At 49.0% G+C, this 19,007-nt stretch overlaps 2 protein-coding genes across 2 annotated transcripts; one reads left to right on the forward strand and one right to left on the reverse strand.

Annotated features, from left to right (window-relative positions):
• Positions 1–78: 78 nt before the first annotated feature.
• mybbp1a (MYB binding protein (P160) 1a) lies at positions 79–11,784 on the forward strand. Its single transcript, XM_076751283.1, has 27 exons — positions 79–322; positions 757–852; positions 1,022–1,105; positions 1,187–1,261; positions 1,586–1,693; positions 1,806–1,996; positions 2,177–2,344; positions 2,824–2,941; positions 3,150–3,439; positions 3,527–3,637; positions 3,722–3,847; positions 4,341–4,547; positions 4,698–4,806; positions 4,932–5,025; positions 5,394–5,554; positions 5,746–5,859; positions 5,968–6,132; positions 6,471–6,641; positions 6,845–7,002; positions 7,253–7,387; positions 7,518–7,608; positions 8,693–8,824; positions 8,908–8,976; positions 9,235–9,348; positions 10,639–10,740; positions 10,839–10,963; positions 11,248–11,784. The coding sequence occupies exons 1-27, from the start codon at positions 158–160 to the stop codon at positions 11,591–11,593; spliced, it is 3,825 nt and encodes a 1,274-aa protein (XP_076607398.1). The 5' UTR covers positions 79–157; the 3' UTR covers positions 11,594–11,784.
• A 4,498-nt stretch (positions 11,785–16,282) lies between these two features.
• Positions 16,283–18,713, reverse strand: LOC143333301 (uncharacterized protein C11orf87 homolog). Its single transcript, XM_076751359.1, has 2 exons — positions 18,118–18,713; positions 16,283–17,742 (listed from the first exon to the last, which is right to left on the reverse strand). Exon 2 carries the CDS (start codon positions 17,651–17,653, stop codon positions 17,246–17,248), a length of 408 nt encoding a protein of 135 aa, XP_076607474.1. The 5' UTR covers positions 17,654–17,742; positions 18,118–18,713; the 3' UTR covers positions 16,283–17,245.
• Between the last annotated feature and the right edge of the window lie 294 nt (positions 18,714–19,007).

Here is a 19,007-nt window from a genome sequence, read left to right on the forward strand (position 1 = left end):
TTACAGAGAACAAACAGTATTACAAATCGTTTGATTTGTTAATAAAGTTTTCGGGTGGTGAAAAAAAGCGGAAGCGGTGACCCGGAAGTAGTCGTGCGCGGTGCGGCACGTGTTTCTCCAGCATGGACCGCAGCTCTGTAAGCAGAGGTCTGTAAACATGGTGGAGGTGTCAGTGAAGGCGGCCGTGCCGGTCCGGACGGCCGGAGTCCTGCAACAGAACCGCGTCTTCCTCGACTTCTTCTGGGACTTAGCTAAACCGGATCAGGAGGTCCGGCTGAAAGCGATAGAAAACCTGATCCAGTACCTGAAGACCAACAACAAGGTGGGACAGACAGACCGCTGTCACTGAGGCTGGACGCAAACCCAGCATGAAGTTAGGATGGTAGTATTTGAAGTACTTTTACTGAAGTAAATGTGCAGCAGAAGTTTTGAACTTACGTAAGTAAGTAAAGTAAATCATGTCGGTAACTTCAGTCATGTGTCCGCTCGAGCTCATTTTTACTTTAATCTGGATCAGCATCATATTTTACAACCATTATAAATAAAGTAGCATTAAATGGAAATACTCCAGTAAAGTAGAAATACCTCAAATCTGTACTAGAGTGCAGTACAATATGCTGATTGACGACACTGAAGTTATTTTGTACTCGAGCTGTAGTATTACTTCAGACTCTGTCATGAAGTGATGCAGTGAATACTCAGGGACAGTACGCAGTACCTGTGCATCACGTCGTGTACTCGCTGTGTGTACTGCAGGCAGATGAGCTGGAGTACACCTTCAAAAGGCTGGTGGATGGACTCGGTCACACCCGGGAGGCTGCGAGACCTGGATTCAGTCTGGCCCTGGGACAGGTGAGTGGACACGACCACCAGGACCAGTTCAGCCGCGTGGGACCGTGCAGCTTCCAGGATGCGTCTCAGATGTCCTCGTGTCTTATCACACGCGCTGAATGATGATTGGCAGCTTTCATACTTTGTGTGGAGTGTTGTCTTCAGCATGACACCAGTTCTTGTCTCTCAGGTCTTGAGCTCCTTTGAAGACGTCTCTCTGCAGAATATCCTCAACAGAATCAAAGACAAGCACAACCTGCAGGCGGTGAAGAAGGTGAGCGTTTTACATTTTCCCCGTCAGCTCTGAAAGCGTCATGAAGGACGTCCGTCAGTGCTGATGTCTCCTGTTTTTCAGAAACTGCTCAGAAATGCTTTGTTTGGAAACCTGTTCGGCGTCCTCGCCCTTCATCAGTCCAGCCGCCTCTCCAAAGTAAGTCTGAAAACCGTTCTCCTCTCTTAAAGCATGAAAGCAAATCAAATGCAATAAATCGGGTTGCATTGTGGGTAATGTAGGCTCCTGCTTTAGTAGGCTGCTGCATCGACTCTGATCATTTCCTCATTAAACTGTCCTTCATGAGTCTGACACGACGAGTTCTACAGCTGCCTTTTAAGACGGGGATGCGAGTGTCTCTGACCTCTGTCTCATGTCTCTGACCTCTGTCTCATGTCTCTGTCCCTGTCTGATGCCTCTGACCTCTGTCTCATGTCTCTGACCTCTGTCTGATGTCTCTGTCCCTGTCTCGCGTCCCTTCAGGAGCCACAGGTGGTGTTGGGTTGTGTTCAGCTCCTGCAGAGCCTCAGCCAGCACAGGCAGCACCTGAAGGATCTGCCCACTAAGACCATGATGGACATCCTGACAGAGGTGACGGCTGCAGCTCAGTCACACCTTTAAGCACACACCTGCAGCACATCTGTAAAGCACAAAGACGTTGAACTTTATCTTCTAAAAGTGCTGTGTTTGTCGTGTCCGTCAGATCCCAGAGGAGGTGTTCGAGGAGGTGCTGCTGAGCGCCCTGCAGACTGACCTGGCATCAGCCTTCAGGACTCCGGAGCAGCTGCAGCTGCTGCTGGTGGCTCTGCAGCGCTTCCCACAAACGCTCAAACCCAAGAAACTCAAGAAGCTGCTGGGCTCCTCGACCATCATCAACGCTGACAACATCCCCAAGTACGAACACACACACACACACACACACACACACACACACACACACACACACACACACTCTCACACACACACACACTCTCACTCTCACACACTCACATCGATTTACTCAATCGCATCGTGCTGGTTAGCTAATGTTAGCTGCTCTTCATCTATCTGCTAACCACATGTGATGTTTTGCAGGTTGACCGAGGTGATGAAGATGGCGGCTGTCTCGGTGAAGAAGGAGCGAGTCCTCCCAGCGGTGGTCCTGGACCTCCTGAAGCTCTCTCTGAAGGAGGACAGCTTCCAGCTCTTCTGGAATAACGCAATCATCAACGGCATGTTAAAGGAGCATCCGGGGCCAACGCAGTGAGTCCTCACAGGGAGGAAGACCTTCATAGAGGGAGTGCAGCAGGGGCCTGAGAAGCATTGATCCTAAGAGCCAGAGCTGAGGGCATAGCCAGCCCTTTGTTCACCTCAGCTGCAGAGGAAACCTGTTGCAGCCATGCATACGGTCAAACGTAGTTCCTTTTAACTTCAGAGTGCTTCGTCATGCAGCAGCTAGTGACAGTGACAGCAGACACTGAGTATTATTTAAATGAGTGAGTTATATAAACCTTCCCTCCCGATACAGTCGACTCCAGAGGGTGATGTCAGGTCAGTGTCTGCCTCCAGGTTTTAATGGTGCAACCTGATTGATTCTCCAGAGATGCTCAGCTGCACTTCTGTATCAGTCCCTCTCGTCACATGTCTGTGTATCACACATCGTGCAGTCGTACGTCCAGTGAAGGACGTTCTGCTAACGTTCTGCTAACGTTCTGCCCTGCTGCTGTTCTGTTTGTGTGCAGTTACCTGAGCTTCCGTCTGCTGGGCAGCGCCCTGCCTCTCCTGTCTGCAGCCCAGCTGAAGGAGGTGTTGTCTGGAGAAGTGATGATGCACTACGGCGAACACGTGGTGTCTGCTCAGGTCAGTGGCCTCGTCTGGTTGACAGTGAGAGACAGGCTTCTATTTCTGTTTTCCCAGGTTTCACGTTCTAGACATACTGTTAGAAAAGTAATATTCTGTTTCTGTGGTATTGTTACTAGTTTTTATTGAACTTGAACTCTGTTTAAACCATTGATGCTCATCGATATCTGACTAATCTGAAGAGTCTCATGCTTCATTTCTCTCCCAGAAACCAGACCGTTTCAAGCTGGCCCCAGAGATGGACTCCTACGTGTCGGACTTCTTGCAGGGCTGCCAGGACCCCGACAAACAGCTGGCAGTGATGGTGGGCTTCTCCTCGCTGACCAACCAGGGCTACCCCGTGGTGCCGTCGGTGTGGAGGGTGGTGCAGCACCTCCAGCCTGCGGTGCTGCAGCGCTACGTGGAGTGGCTGAAGATGATGTTCCTGCAGCCTCAGATGGACAAGCTGCTGGACTTCAGCACTCGCAAGCAGAAGGACAATCAGGAAGGACGGGAACAGTGAGTGTTACGCCTGTCGTGCGTTCAGCAGCGTCTGTCTCAGCTTGGCCCTTTCTGGTCTGGATGAACTTGATTGTCTTTTCTCAGGAAGGAGAACTCTGTGTTCCGCCTGAGGAAGTGGATCATTGCTCGGCTCTCCTCGATCATTGATAACCACCAGGTGAAGCGGCAGGAGGACCTCATCATGGATGTGGCCAGGTGAGACCTGCGTGAAGCTGAGTGACGTCAGAATCTCAGTGTTCGATGAGGACGAGGCCATCAGCTGGTGTGTTTCTGTTCCAGGTTTGTCTTCTTCCACGCTTTCTTCAGCGCCAAGAAGGCCTCAGCCGACATCTCAGAGACGGGGGGGAAGCTGTCCGTCCCCCTGGATGATAAAACCAGAGGAGTGCTCGTCAATTCTTTCTTTGGGTGAGAGACGAAAGCTTCTTCTCCTCGTTACAGCCGTTCTCAGTTTGTTCCTCTCAGCCTTTGACAGAGGCTCGTCTGGATGTGCCATCAGGATTCTAGCTGCAGCTGTGGGAAGCTACAGCGACGCTTAGCTCACAGTAAAAATCATAATTTACCACCTTTCATGTCACATTTTGTTTGTTTGATTTCTAAAGTGACAAATATCTCACCTGACGTTAGTCAAACAGTGACTCAGTCGAATGTATGAATGTTTGATGATATTATTGAGGAGACAAGCACAGCAGACTGAGTTTGTTTTAATTGATCCGAAGCGTTTAGCTGTGAAAAGCTGTGACGCTGATCTGTAACAGCTGCCCCAGATTTCAGTCTAGAAGCCAAACTGTTCACATCTTCTGCGTTGCAAAAGGAAAACAAATCTCGTCTTGTTTTGTCCAAAGACCAAAATGCTGTTCGGGTGTCTCGCTGCATCACTATCTGTCTGTCCTCCCTGCAGACTCCTCCTGTCTTTGCACCATCTGCCTCAGAGTGAGGACTCGGCTGAAGGCGCCGCTGTCAACCAAAAGCGGGCGTTGGGCGTGATGGCCGACGGCACCATGTGGATCTACCACCTGGTCCAGTACGCCCATGTCCTGCTTAACCAGCCGAAACATGTCCAGAGCAGCCGGCCCTTCAGCCCCGAGCAGAGACAGGCCTGGGACAGGTAGGACAACAGGATGTCCTCTGAGTCATTCAAACAGCTGTCCCAGCATTTTGTTTTGAGGTTTTGATGTTGGAAATTCAGATTTCCCTGAATACAGATTGTGCTCCCGCTCACACAGGACTGAACATGTGTGTTTGTGTCTTCTCCCAGCATGATGGAGTCTGTGACAAACCTGAAGAAGAAGGCCAAGAAAGGCCCGACGGCAGAGAACACGGCGTTCCAGCAGCTCTTCCTGTTAGTTGGCATGCACCTCTTCAAGGTAGATTCAGCCAGCGGAGCCGGGAAGCAGCAGAGCTGTTGGATCATTGCAGCCTTGATGTTTCTGTTCTGAAGTTTAATGTGCAAACTGAAGATCACTGAGTCTGAACTCTGCTTCTCCTGAAGGCTCCTGAAGAGCTGCTGGACACCATGAAGGACCTGCAGAGCTGTGTGGACAAAGCTCAGGAGAAGAAGACCAAGAAGAAGAAGAAGAAACAAGGTGAGGCCTCATTCAGAGGATGATGAGGATGATGATGCTTCAGTGTCACTTCACTTCACAAGCTGCACTCGATATCTTAATGTGAGAGCGGTCGCTTGCTTTGACAAACCCGCCTGACTCCTCAGAGCGTTTTAGCATCTTTCAGCTCATTGTTTTGGTTTTACAGCCTCCAGATTCACTGTTTTGTGGAGCATTTAGCAGCTAAAGATCCTGATATTTCCCCCAGGAGTCGGTGGAGACCAAAAACAGCTAAAAGAGAGCGAATATCAGACATAATGAGTGAAGAAGTTGCTCCACCTCTGCTAGCTAACATGATGGATGTTATGACAGTAAGTCGTAAACATGGTGCTGTTTTTTTGTCCTTGCAGCCGCAGACCAGGAGGAGGAGCCGGAGTGGGTGGAGGTGATGGTGGACATCTTGTTGTCCCTGCTGTCGCAGCCAAGCCGACACATCAGACAGGTCTGCAAGACCGTCTTCTCCTCCATCTGCCCTCATGTCACCGCCGCGGCCCTCACCGCCATCTTAGACGTAAGTGACGCAGCCGAGCTCAGTTCGATCTGTATGAATGTCGTTCCTCACTCTGCTGCTCGGACCTTCACCAGGCCGAGCTGTGTGCGAGCTGCAGATCAGCTTCAGTCCATCAGTGATCTGTCGTTGTACTGAAGCTGCGCTGGAAGCTTTGGAGGTGATTGTCAGGACGGTGTTTCTGCTCTGTGAAGGTCCTGGACCCAGAGAAGGACGAGGAGGAGGACGGAGCCGTGGTCGTGACTGACGACAACAAGACCCAGAAGACACTGGATGAGGATGACGAGGAGCACGATGAGGAGATGGAGGTCAGCTCTTCTGTCACTCACAGCTTATTCTGTGTTGTCAGTAACTTCATCTTCATCACGGTTCCTTTAAGAGCGTCTTTACTGACAGTTTGATTTAACTGAAATCAGGAGGCCGAGTCTGACGGATCAGATGATGACGACGATGAGGATGAGGATGAAGATGATGACGATGATGAACCAATGGAGGAGGAAGAGGAGGAGCTGGAGGATGAGGATGTGGACCAGAATTTCCGTTTGGAGCTGATGAAGGTGCTGCAGCAGCAGAACGCTCTGGTGGGTCTTCAGGCCTTCGTGGTGTGTTTCCATGTTAGCATGCTAACACGCTAAAGTACAACAGTGCACATGGGCAACATGGCTACTGTTTATTCACACAACGAATTTTTGTATCTTTAGTTTTCAAGTCTTCAGCACATATTTAATGTTTATATGTTTAATCTATAGCTTATCTATTATTGATTGATATGACAGCACTGCTGGACTCGTTTCGTCAGGTCTCTTGTTCAGAGAAGCTTTAGATAAACTTAAACAAAGCATATGTGGCTGATCCCAGTTCAGCCGCAGCAATCAGCTGAGATGCAGTGTTACGCTTCAAGGCCTCTGCTTGTATTCAGGCCACAGAGGAGGATGGCAGTGATGAAGATCTGGATGATGAGGCCATGATGAAGCTGGATAAAGGCATGGCAGCGCTGTTCTCAGAGCAGAAGAAGAAGACGCAGGCCAAGAAGGATGAAAAGACGAAGCTGCAGAGGGAGAAGATGCTCGTCCGAGACTTTAAGATCAAGGTACGTTTTCCTCGATCTGCTGTAAAATAAGGGATGTGGAAACACTTTGGAGGTCAGATAAGAAGAATATCAGCCTCATCTTCGTGTGTGTTTAGCTTAGCTTAGCTTAGCTTAGCACAAAGCCCAGAAGCAGGGGGAAACTGCTAGCCTAGCTCCATCAGAGGTGGAGCTCATACACTCACCATCTTCTCCTCGTGTTGTAGGTGTTGGACCTGGTGGAGGTTTTCGTGGCCCGGCAGGCCGGCAGTCCTCTCGTTCTGGGTTTGGTGGAGCCTCTGCTCACCATCATCGACAGAGGAATGAGCTCCGACAGCAACCAGCAGGAGCAGGACTTCCTCCGGCGAGCCGCAGACATCTTCAGGTAACGCGTGTGTCTGTCCCTCGGTCCATGTCCACGGCTGTCGAGGCTTTCCTCAGTGGTTCAGCAGCAGCTCTCACTGCTTCCTGGACTTTTCCTCCTTTTGGAGCAGCAGACGTAGAAGCTCTCCTCAGTATGAAGGCTCCGGTCATGTGACTTTGTGTGTTTTCCTGTCACTCAGCTCTGGTCTTTGGTTGGATGTTGTGGACTCTCTGAGTGAACCCTTCTGTTTCCCGTCCGTGTGGTTTTTCAGGAACCAGCTGTGCAGGTCTAAGGTTTACTGCAGGACTGTGGGTGACCGACAGGGGGAGCTCCACGACCTGCTGGAAAAACTGATGACGAAGAGCCAGAAGCTGTCCGACTCATCAGTCTGCCTCTACTACTTCAGGTACAGCTTCCTGTTTGAGGACTGACGATGAAGCTGAACTCATAACTGGTTCAGACAGGAAGTGTGTCTGAATGGTGGTGATTCGAGTCTGCTGAGCAGAAACTGACCTCAGGTGTTTGTCCTCCCGCAGTGCGTCGCTGTACGTGGTCAAAGTGCTGCGAGGAGCTCCGGCTGCAGGGAGCAAAGAGGAGCCGACAGCTGACGGAGCCGCACCACACGACGTATGTTTCCACGCCGATCATGTGACGCCTGCTCGCACCGTTAGTCCGTCTGTCAGCGGACTGATGGTGCTGCTGCCTCAGATGATTTAAACTGAAGCTTTTCTGTAACTTTATTCAGAGCAAAGCGTGCAGGTCAGATCTCCTCCATGTTTTCATGGCGTCCAGTCGCTTCCATCCCAAACTGTGTCCAGCTCTGCACCAGATAAATTCCAGGTCTGTCCCAGTGTTTTACTGGGTCAGAAAGTGGGTCAGTCCTGGATAACTTGGCCCCCTTTCAGCTGCAGCGTCTGTCTCACACAGATTTATTGTTTTTTTGAACGTCACTGTGATAATATGTGTTTCCAGCTTCTTTAATGGGAGGGTTTGCTGGTTTTCTTTGTCCTCTGTGGCTGTTTGCAGACGTCACTTTGGCCTCTGGGAAATCAACATTTTATAGAAACAATTAACCAAGAAAATAACAACAGATTAGTTAGATTAGAGTCCAACAGTCCAACGTTTATCTCAGACGTAGATTCATATGACTCTTGTTAAAGGCTGCTGCTAACTTTTGCTCGTGAGCTCGTTAACAGCTGAGCTTGAGTGTTAATGGACAAATTGACATTCTGACCTGATGGTGGCGCCAGAGGGAGACTTTAACAATCATTAGTGTTGGAGTTCATCCTGAGGGGGACATGAATGTCTGCACCAAATACTTTGTCCATCCAGTAGTTAAAACATGTCAGGCCTCATGGTGGCGCTAGAGGACAACTCAGATTACCTTCATGGTGATGGTGTCTGAGATATTTCAGTCTGGACCAAAGTGATGAAGGACTGACTGACTTCATCCATCCAGTCAGTCAATAAAGAGTCTCAACTAGAGGAAATCAGAGAGAGGTTTAGAGGTTTCTGTCTCCGCCCAAATACAACGGAGCTGAATGGAACGTAGTTTGTTTTCCACAGTAGGAAAAGTGTCATTAATGTGCTTTATTCAAGCATGAACAACCTCAGCAGCTAAATGGAATCCAGCCATCGCTGGTTTTGTTATTTTCTGCATTAACGTTGATGAACATCTCATCCTGATGTCATGTCGTCCGTCTGTGTGCAGCTGAGGTTCATGGGCAGCGTGGACGTGGATCGGGTCTCCTCCATCTTCAGGGAGGCTCTGAGCTCCTTCATGAGCAGGAGGAAGAGTCCTCTGAGCACTCAGATGTTCACAGACCTGTTCAACAGATTCCCTGTAAGTTCGGCCGCACGTCACATGTCAGTCCAGGCCGCCGCCTCAGCAGCCAGTCGCTAACGCTGCCTGTGTTTCACATCCAGGTTTTGTGTGTGGACCTGTTGGATGCAGCCGTGCAGCACGTCACATCTGGAGTCAGAGTCCACCAACAGGTAAAGATGCTCCACCCTTTTCTACTGCAGGAACAGAGAAATGAAAACTTGAAGATCACAGTGTCTGCTAACTGGTTCCACGTGAACGCAGAGGCTCCGCAGGAGCTCAAGTCTGCTGAAGTCTGCAGGCGTTTTAATCTTCATTAATCAGAAGAGATTTCCAGACCTTTAAACTCCGAGTGAAAGGAGTGTGAATTCATCAGATGTTTTTGTGGACTTCCTGTCGATGGACACTGTTTTGTGTGTGTGTTTGTTCAGGGTCAGGCGTGTGTGCTGGTGCTGCGGGCGATGCAGAGCCGGGAGGTGCAGCAGCTGCTGAGCGGCGCTCCGTGGACGGAGCTCTGCGGGAAGGTCGCGGGTCAGCTGACGGCGGTAAGTCGACATCACCGGTTCACACAGAGCGAGCGCTGCGTCCACACAGGAAGTCAGCAGACAGACATAGAGCAGCGTTTAGCAGCTAAAGAGCAGGTGTTTGGTGGAGGAGACCAAAAAACAGCTAAAAGAGAGAGAACACTGGACTGACACCAACACGACTCCACATCGATCGTCATGTCGTTCACCTGTTCTCAGTTCGAAACCCTGTAAGTTGTTTTGTGTGCGTGAGGCTGGAACCGTTCATCCGCCAGCGTCCTTTAAGCTTATGCAGATTTTAATGAAGTTGTCCTGAAACCGCTGCTGATGAACGATGATTGGAGGCGATGCAGCACTCGCCGTCCTCTTCAGGACAGCTGAGGGTAAAGACGCTTACCGCTCCTGTAATTCTTCACCAAAGCTCTGCGTCGCCTCGTCTTCCACCCCCGAGACAAAAACACAGCTGCCAAACAACATAACTCCTCAGCAGGACTTCTTTTAACTCCTGCTGCCAAGAGTTTGTCATTAATAAGACGTAGCGTCGTGCTCGTCCTCCTCCGTCCAGCTTTGTTAGTCGTAATAAAGAAAATGACTGAAATGTTGATGTAAAACTGCTGAATCACTGTGAAATCGTCAGGAGAGGACATTGCAACCTCTGATGAGACGAGGACAGACTGTCTTCACCTTGACGCGTCTCCTGAGAGACACTCGTTGAATCTGGTTTTAGTCGATTTGTGTTTGAGAAGAAGAAACGAAGTGAAGGAGAGCCAGAAACACAAAGTCTGTGAGCTGGTGGTCATGGCAGCTTGTGTGTGACTGAGCTACAGAGGACGAGGATTAATGGACTGACTGTCTGCAGCCGGTGGACAGTGGACAGCGTCCATTCAGGAGAACAGAGCTTTACTGTAACTCCCTCTGTTCACGAACAGCTCAGAAACGAAGCTGTAAGCAGATTGTGTTCATGCATTTGTCTCCAAACGAGAAGATAAATCAGAGTATAGGAAAAGACGGCGGAAATGATATAAAACATGTCCTCATAGAAGAAGTTTGAGTTGTCAAACTGCACATTCAACACGAGTGTGAGACACATTTATTAAATGTTTGTCTGCTGCGTCTGGATGCAGATACGAGGATTTAAAGTGTCACCGGCTGCAGAAAAACGTCTAAATCTAGTTTTAGAAAACTCTTCAGGCTTCACATTAAAAGACTTCTGACTGTGGTCGACCGTCGCAGACGTCATCACTCCTACACGTGACGTAGGCGCACGGCGAGGCCGACCTGGACGGTGGTCTGACTGTCGTCTTCTCTCAGAGTCTCCAGCAGGTCGCTCAGACTGACAGCAAGGTGGTGAAGGAGAAGGTGGTGAAGAGCCTGGAGCTCGCTCAGTTCCTGGTCAAACACGTCCAGCAGCAGGTAGGTGGACTGTTGAGTGAGAGGGTGAAATCATGAACCGGACCGATGTGGATTCAGTCCAGAGTCAAGTCTTTGCCTCCCCTGCCTGCACTGTGTAGAAGCTGTCCGTGGACCTGGAGCCACTTCAGGAGGTCCTGCAGACCCTGACCAGCGTCCTCACGTTCAATAAGACCGGCAAGCTGGAGGACACCTACTGGGCCGTGATGAAGCTGTTTGGAGTCACGTGAGTGTTTGCATGAACATCAGAAACCTGTGGCAGGTTATCAGGATGTGATACATGAACGACAGCACAGACGTTCTGGAAGATTATTAAAAAAAAGACGGAAACAAAGTGAAAAGTAAACACTCCTCATTATTTTTGACTAATTGATAATGAATGAATGAATGACGGCCAATCGATCGGCTCAGATTGACTCTGGACTCCCCTCGTGTCTGACCAGGTGTCTCCTTCAGTGTGCTGAAGCCGTTCTGTTGACTTTGCATTTGCTTTCATCTTCACGCTCACAGGAAACCCAAAGTGGAAAAGACAAAGGCTGACAAGCAGGAACAGAAAGTTCCCCAGAAGAAGAAAGGTTTTCTCCCAGAAACCAAGAAGCGTAAAAAGCGCCTGAAGCCTGTTTTAGAGGCAGCGGGAGACAACTTGACCTCTGCGGACAAGCTGGCAGCAGACGAAGGACAAGCCAAAAAGAAACATGACAAGAAAACAAAACGGAAGCGACCGGCCGCCGCCGCCGCCACCGCCACTCAGCCCAGCCCGGCCAAGAAGGGCAAGACGCAGTCTGAGAGCAAGGCCGCCAAGAAGAAGAAGAAGAAGAAGAAATCCAAACAGACAGAGGGAGGAGGGAAAGCGTGACGTGGACTCTGATATTTAAGTGTTCGAGCTTTTAAAGAGGCTGTTAGTTTTTCTACTGTCCATCCTTCAGACACAGATGTTGTGTATGACCGTATGTTCCATGTGAAGCTGAATTAATACGCATTATTTTTCTAATGTGTGACTGATGTTAATTAGAAAAATGTCTCCAACAATAAATTCATTTCTCCTGCATCAGGTTTGTTATTCCACATTATGCAGAAACATGTGAGAAACAACTTTATGATGTTTTGATGATGTCGTTTGTTTGCTGTGAATATCTCAATTTTTAAAGATAATAAGTCCACTGTCATCAGCCGCAGGTGATTAAAATCTATTTATATTTGTCTGAAATTACTAGAAATGATCCCCAGATTAAAGCTAAAATCTCCAAATTCTCAGGAACAATACCAGACACATGATGTCCGATGGTCTCAGCTGTAGCTCCGGGCCGAGAACAGGTCCCACCAGGATCAGGCTAATCCTGGTTTAGGTGGAAAATCTTCCTGGGATTCGCTTTAAACCTATCTGTTAAAATGTTTGCTCTCTGTTTGGTCTCCACACCGTGAGGGAAGTTTCTGCCTCTGTAGCTCCTTAAAAGTCTGAGGATGATGAGCAGCGTGATGCTGAGGAGAGCTGCTCAGGTTATGATGTTCATCACGACGAGCGGCCGCTTCACGTTGTTTTCATCTTGTCATTATGATAAAAATATCAGTTACAGGTGTTTTAACTACATACCACAGGACATAAAGGATAAATGTTGTGATATTGTTCAGTAAAGGCCAAAACCAACAACAATCATTGAAAACTGTCTGTGGCTCTCAGCCCAAAGTCCACTGGTTCCTACTGAAAACGTTCATCTTAAAAAACAGGTTACAGACACAGTTTCATTGTTCTAAAAGCTCAGCTGGTCACAGGAAGTGTTCGTCAAACAGGACTGACATCGCTCTGGGGACTGTGTTTAGCTGCAGGATGCTGAACGTGGGACTGAGTCCTCAGACGGTAATGAAGGAGCAGCAGTGAGTCACTGAACGAGCTGAGCCAGCTGTGGTCAGCGGCGTCGGTTCATCGCTGCTTTTCTTCTTTTCTGTGGATTTGACTCCTTTAAGTGAGACTCTGTTTTTGTTTGTAATAAGATGAACCAATAATTTGATTTGTCACTGATGAAATGAGGCTTCTCGGCGCCCTGAGCTCGTTCATTGTTATGACCTGGGAATCATTACTGACAGTGTGTGACCGCTCTGTGTCACAGGTATGAGCCCGTCATATAACATCATACATAACGTTCTTATTAGAAAAATGTCTCCGTCCTCTGTGCAGGCTTTGATGTTGCGAGCCTTTGTGCCATAAACTAAGGTGAGCAATCACAGCGAACCCTAATTCAGCTGTCAGAAAAATGATGCAGTGTCCCACAAATGGATTACTATACAGGACATGAAGCCATGCAGCCATAAATCTGCAGAGCGTGGAGCGCTGGGCAGGCTGCAGCCCCATCCATCAGGTGCCCCATCTCAAAGCCCCTCTCCAGTTCAGGAGTGGTCGCGAGAACAGAGCAGGAGTCGTCTTACAACAAACCGCCGGGAGGTGAGTTTGTGTGGGACGTGTAGGAGGCGTCCCTGCACGGTGCTGGATTTGTCCCGGCGTGTCCTGAAACAAAACCAGTTTGAATCTGCAGGGAAACAAGATTTGAAACAAACAAAACAGACTCTAATCGAGATTTTTAACATATATGAATGTATTTTTTACAGTTTATCTTCTTTTAGCTCTTTGTTTCACTGGTTTTAATCAGTGTCACTCCATTTCCAGCGGTAAAAAAGAAAAGAAAAACCTCATGAGCTTTCCTTCTGCGTCGGGGTCAAAATCTCTGCTTGGCCCAAGAATCATTTGAACAGATGAGGAGAGGCCATTCACAGCTGACAGCAGACCCTCCCACGGGCCGCTCTGACGCCGGCCTTGGCTGAATATAGGAGGAGATGTGATGGCAGACCGAGGTCAGCTCTGAGTGCTTCATGCTCAGCGAGACGTTTGTAAGTAAAGCTTTGAACAGGCCGACCTGTTAAGCAGTGTTATACCGAGCGGAGAGGTCTGAATCCTGGTACCGTCCCCTCGCAGCCACAGCTTGAACCTGCAGTAATGAAGCCTGTAAACAGACACCGGTGGTGACAAATCATCCACGTGGAGCCCTGACAGCAGGGGTGAGAATAGGAGCAGCGGCGTCCTCTCCTCCTGACAGCGAACTGTCGCTTGTCATCACAGTGAGCGGAGATATAGAGCGCAGAACCAATCTGCTAATGCAGCTCAGTGGAATAATAAGAGTGAGCTGTAAAGTGGAGGGCAAGGTCTCATCAATATGTGAAATGTGTGTGTGGATGCAGACCGGATTCATCTCTTCACCTGATCCTGAGCTCTTCCTCTCTGTGCTGCAGCGGACTGTGGAGCGCTCATCACTTTTTGTCTTCACTCGTGCTGCTTTTGTCAAAGCTGGAGTCTGATGCTGTGCAGCAGGCTGCTGGCAGGGTGTTCATTTTATATTGAGCGCGACCGGAAACCTACTAATTAGTGCACCAGTAGTTTACTTTGCAGGCCGTGTAGTAAGAATCTGCTCCGGCTGCTGGAGGAGGCCCAGATCTGCACGCTTCACTCACTCCTGTTAAACACCTGCTGTCTGCAACTCTTCCTGCTCCTGCAGTAATAATTCAGAGGACCATACCCATTGTCTTCCATGTTTCTTTTCACTGTCTGCAAAACTCATGCTGTATATTTTATGACAGTGCTGAACATTTCCGAAGGAAGCAGGAAGAACAAGTCTGTGCAAAGATGCTGTCGACATGAGAGATGAAGACTTGACACCTCAGCCAAATTTCAAACGTCTGCAAGTTGATCTTGATATTTCCCAGAAATGAAAGGAAGTCGATGGTTGCCTGGAGGGCTGAGAAACACATTCAGTGAGAGGAAAGAAAATCAAGTATTTTAGACCTGAGACAGTGCAAACCATGTCTCGGAAATGAAGGTTTAAACAAAACCTAAAAACTCTGGAAGCCCTTCAGGGGGACTGTTAGCGTCTGTGCTGGAGGGTTGGTGTGGAGACACCTGGAGGGTTAAAACCAGTCAAAACCAGGTTTGCTCACTTGGGAAACGCTCACCAAATTTAACAGCAAACCTTCCTGCTCGATGATGGAGTCCTACTTAAATGTTAATCAGTTGTGCTAACTGTAGATCAGCTGCCTGAGGCGACACACACAGCCATGATAATGCTGTGATAAACAGCCGATCCACTCAGCGGCCAACAGGCGTCCCTCACAAAGTCTGCGTGCAGCACTGAGGAGCAGACACCATGGGACAACAAAACCCTGAAAACTGGCCTCATTAATTCTAAATCAGGCTCTACACAATAAGTAGGCTATTCCCAGAGCAAACCTGAAGCCCGCACCAGTGTCCCTTCTGTCCCGCTCCGTCAATGCAGCTCTGTGACAATAAATAACAGCAGTCTCAATTCATCAATCCCCAACCTCCATCATCTCATCCATTCTCAACCATTGACCTCCATCCACCACCAGACACTGATCTCCATCCATTACCCCTGACCTCCATCATGTCACATCCACTGACCTCCATCCACTGCTACCTAGCGGCTGCTGCAAACCATCCACTCCTCGCCCCCCTGATCGTCCTCTCCTGACCACTTACCTCCCTCCATCTCTGGCGCCTCCACCTTCAGCAGAAGTGTCTCACAGCCTGGACAAATGGAGAGATGAGTTCTTCCACAGGACGTCTGGAAGGCAAACAGATTTTAATTCTGTCTGGCTATGACTACATCCCATACCTGCTCTCAGTTGCTTGGAATTACATCATTTACAAGAAACTCGTGTCTTTTCATTTCAGGGCTGTTTCGCTGATTCCCCTCGTTTGTTGTTTGTATGCTGAAAACATGTGTGATGCTGTGGATCATAATCTATAAATTGTTCTGGAGGAAACATATGTTTGAATGCAGAATGCATTAGTCATCTTTCATTGGCTTTCCTCCAGTTTCCCTGCAAAGATAAATGGTTTCATTCTGTTGCACTTATGCCAATGAGATAAGATAGACGGCAGCCTGTCAGTGATCTCCAGGCCTGGAGCCGGGCCAAACACTGCTTCATATTCCCAGGCCTTTCTTGCTGGGGACAATTAGGAACATGGTGTTCTGGTACCTGGCCAACACACTGACTGCTGCTGATTCACTTCCACTAACCTCCAATAAGACAGGCTGTGGCGCCATTACAGGGAGATGTTGAGATTAAGAATGGTGCTTCTATGGATAACCTTCACGTCAATAAATCACACTGAGAGACTGATAGGGTCTCCGCGGTCGACGCTGCTCTGCATGCAGAGCTCCTCGTTGTGTATTCCACAGACGTGGTTCTCCAGGACGTGTAGTTCATGTGATCCTGTGCGCCTTTGAATGGTTCTATAAGGGACCTCGTGCAGGGGACCCTGTGCTGATTCGATGGATCTCTCCCGGGAAGGTCGTGTGTGTCGTGTCAAGCGGAATGAACGACGTAGTGAAAATCCATCCAAACATTTGCATGTTATCATGTATCACGCACACGGTGTTACACTGGCTGAATGGAAGAGTCAGTATAATGCAGACGTGCACATTTCATCGAGCAGCACTGAGTCAAACAGACATGTTTAAGATTACTGACACAGTCAAAGGATTAACATAAAGTATTTATTTATAAACCTTGAATATTACACATTTTCCTTTGATAAGGCAGATTATATGAATCCAGAAAGATGACGTTACTGTAAAACATTCCAGCTCTCACACATTTACAGTGAATTCAGAGAATAAATGACACGTCGTTTCTATTAGGCCCACTATGATACGATACCAAGGATCAAAAAAAGGACTGAAACCAAAAACTGCTGGAAGGATTCTCGGTGTAGTACATGTCAGAGGATACATTATAAATACTCCGAAACCAAAATACTGTATTAGCGCTAAAACTTACTATCTGACACATTAAAGAAAACAATCTTCTGTGCATAACTACAGCAAAAAGTCTTGCATCCTGTCAGGCTAACTAGAGCTACAGCAGATGTCTAACAGACACTGGAGGACAGTACTTTATGCAAATATGCTAAGTCACTTAATTCAAGGAAAAAATACTACGCATACAAATAAGCCATTTCTACAGCCTATATGCAGCTTTGCACTGCCTAACAGCACCACAACATCCATTATAGTCTAACTACATACTGGTAGTGTGTCAGAGGACATGCCGAGGAAGATCAGAGAGCCATTATGGTCTGTGTTGTGTCACCAGCTCTTAATAATTGAACACAAGCGTGTGTCCCATCCCGAAGAGGATTTAAAGTTTAAACATCTCTGAGGTTCAAACAACGTTTTAGGCTGAGGAAGAGGAAGAGGAAGAGGTCCAAGAGTCAAAGCAGGCAAATACTTTATACACTTCCGGTTGGCTAAATACTAGTGTATGAGGAAGGTGTGTGGCCGCACAGCTAACCTGTGTACTAATACCTCTACTCGTACTCTCTGCTCAGTATTCTGCGTCTCCTACTGTGTCTACGTCACTACAAGCAGCAGGGTGGTGGACTTCTTTGTGCCTTATTGCTTTTCCTGTTTATTCCACAGTCTCGTTCCCTGAAGTTGAGTTAACAGTCAAGAGGAACCGCCTCGTGCGGCGCCGGCTCGGTGACCTCCGCGCTCTCCCGCTTCTCCTCGCACTTCACCGGCCGGATGATGACGCACGGCCTCACGAGCTCCCCGCTCGCCCCGGCGCGCGCCGGGCTGCGACTGTCGCGCTCGTATTCCTCCTGCGCGCGCTGGATCTTCCTGTTCCGAAGCTTCCTCTTGTGGAAGTGGAACGTTGCCAGGGAAACGAGGATGATCCCCACGAGCACGGCCACCAGCACGAGGAGCGCGAGGGTGGAGGAGAGCGGCGGAAAGATGCTGAGCTGCTCCGCGCAGGTGCCGTTGTTGGCCTGGAGAAGCCCGTGACAGCGGTGCGGCGGTACCGACAGTCCCGAGGCCTCAGAGGTTCTGGCCGTCATCCGGTCCATCTTCCCCGGCCACTCTTGTCTCTCTGACCCCAGTACCCTTCGTGCTCTCCGGGCTCAGCGCGGTGCCACCGGCCCGCGCATGTGGTTACCTGCACCGAGAAGAAGACACATGAGAGCGGCTCAGCCGTAGCACACTGCCTATCAGCACAATCAGAACCCGCCCACCGGCACCCGTTAACCGGCCCGAGCCACATCCCCAGTGTGAAAGCATAAACAAAGCAAGTGACACTAAACCACAGCGTTAGATAAGAACTGCCGACCCTCAGAGAGCGCGGGCCCGTCCGGACGCTGCGTGCATGTAAGATGGTAGAAGTCTTAAGGGACAATACATCATCTATTGTAATGTTCAGGCCTAACAGAAGCATCCTCCGCACGCAGCAGCGTCTCCAACAAGGATGTCAGACTAGATCATGTCCGTTTGCTCAAATCTGCTGCCTACATGCTTCAGTAAAGGGAATCCTTACCTGGTGAAAGAGTCAGCGCGAGGAGCCGTCCGTGAGCGGAGAGCCGATCTTTGGAAATGGGAAAACTGGATCACGGTGACGCATTTCATACAATGTGATGCTGCTGCTGAGCTCCGATCACTCAGGACGCTCTCTGACTGCCGCAATCCGCTCAGCCTGCCTCCAGGACAGCGCTTTGCAGCTAAAAACTATAAATAACAGGAAAATCCCTCAGTATGCATCGAAGTGGGCTTTAAAAATGCGATTAGGGCAGAGCTGTGGTCTGGTTTTCCTCGAAACGCGTCCCTCCTCCCGTCATCCGCCGCTCCACTCAGCATCTGAATGAAGAGCTGCAGCTGCATTAAAGGTCCCGTACAGCAGTCAGCTGGCACGCGGCGTTTTCTTCACATCTCATCTGTGTGTCACGAGCAGCAGAGTGCTCAGCTGTCCTGAAAACAGTCCACCAGCTCCTGCTCATGGATCACATTTAACCAGGTGATGAATAAACAGAGCTCAGTGAGGTTTAGTGTGAAAGCCTGGCCGGTAACCAGTGGAGCTGCTGAGGGTGTGGTCAGTCAGTCAGATGCTGCAAACCTGCTCGATCTGAAGCCTTTAGTGTTTGTTATGGAGGCTGTTCATCACGCACAGCCGTCATGATGCGTTCATGAAGCGTAGGAGCTTCAGGGTGAGTCACTTATTAGCCTTTTCCCAGAATGATGGCCGAGAAAAGTTTAGACATCACACCTCTGCTCTGTGGAGACGCGTGGCTTCAGAGGCATTATGGGATATGTGGTGAACATCAGTGTGTATGTATCAGCAATGTACAGCTGAGAATGACTTAAACCTTTCATCAGACCAGTGCATCAGGATAAAACTCTCAAAATCATTCACATCAGTTTCATTCCTTTAAA

Source organism: Chaetodon auriga, chromosome 15 (genome assembly GCF_051107435.1).
Source record: "Chaetodon auriga isolate fChaAug3 chromosome 15, fChaAug3.hap1, whole genome shotgun sequence".
Taxonomy (NCBI): Eukaryota; Metazoa; Chordata; class Actinopteri; order Chaetodontiformes; family Chaetodontidae; genus Chaetodon; species Chaetodon auriga.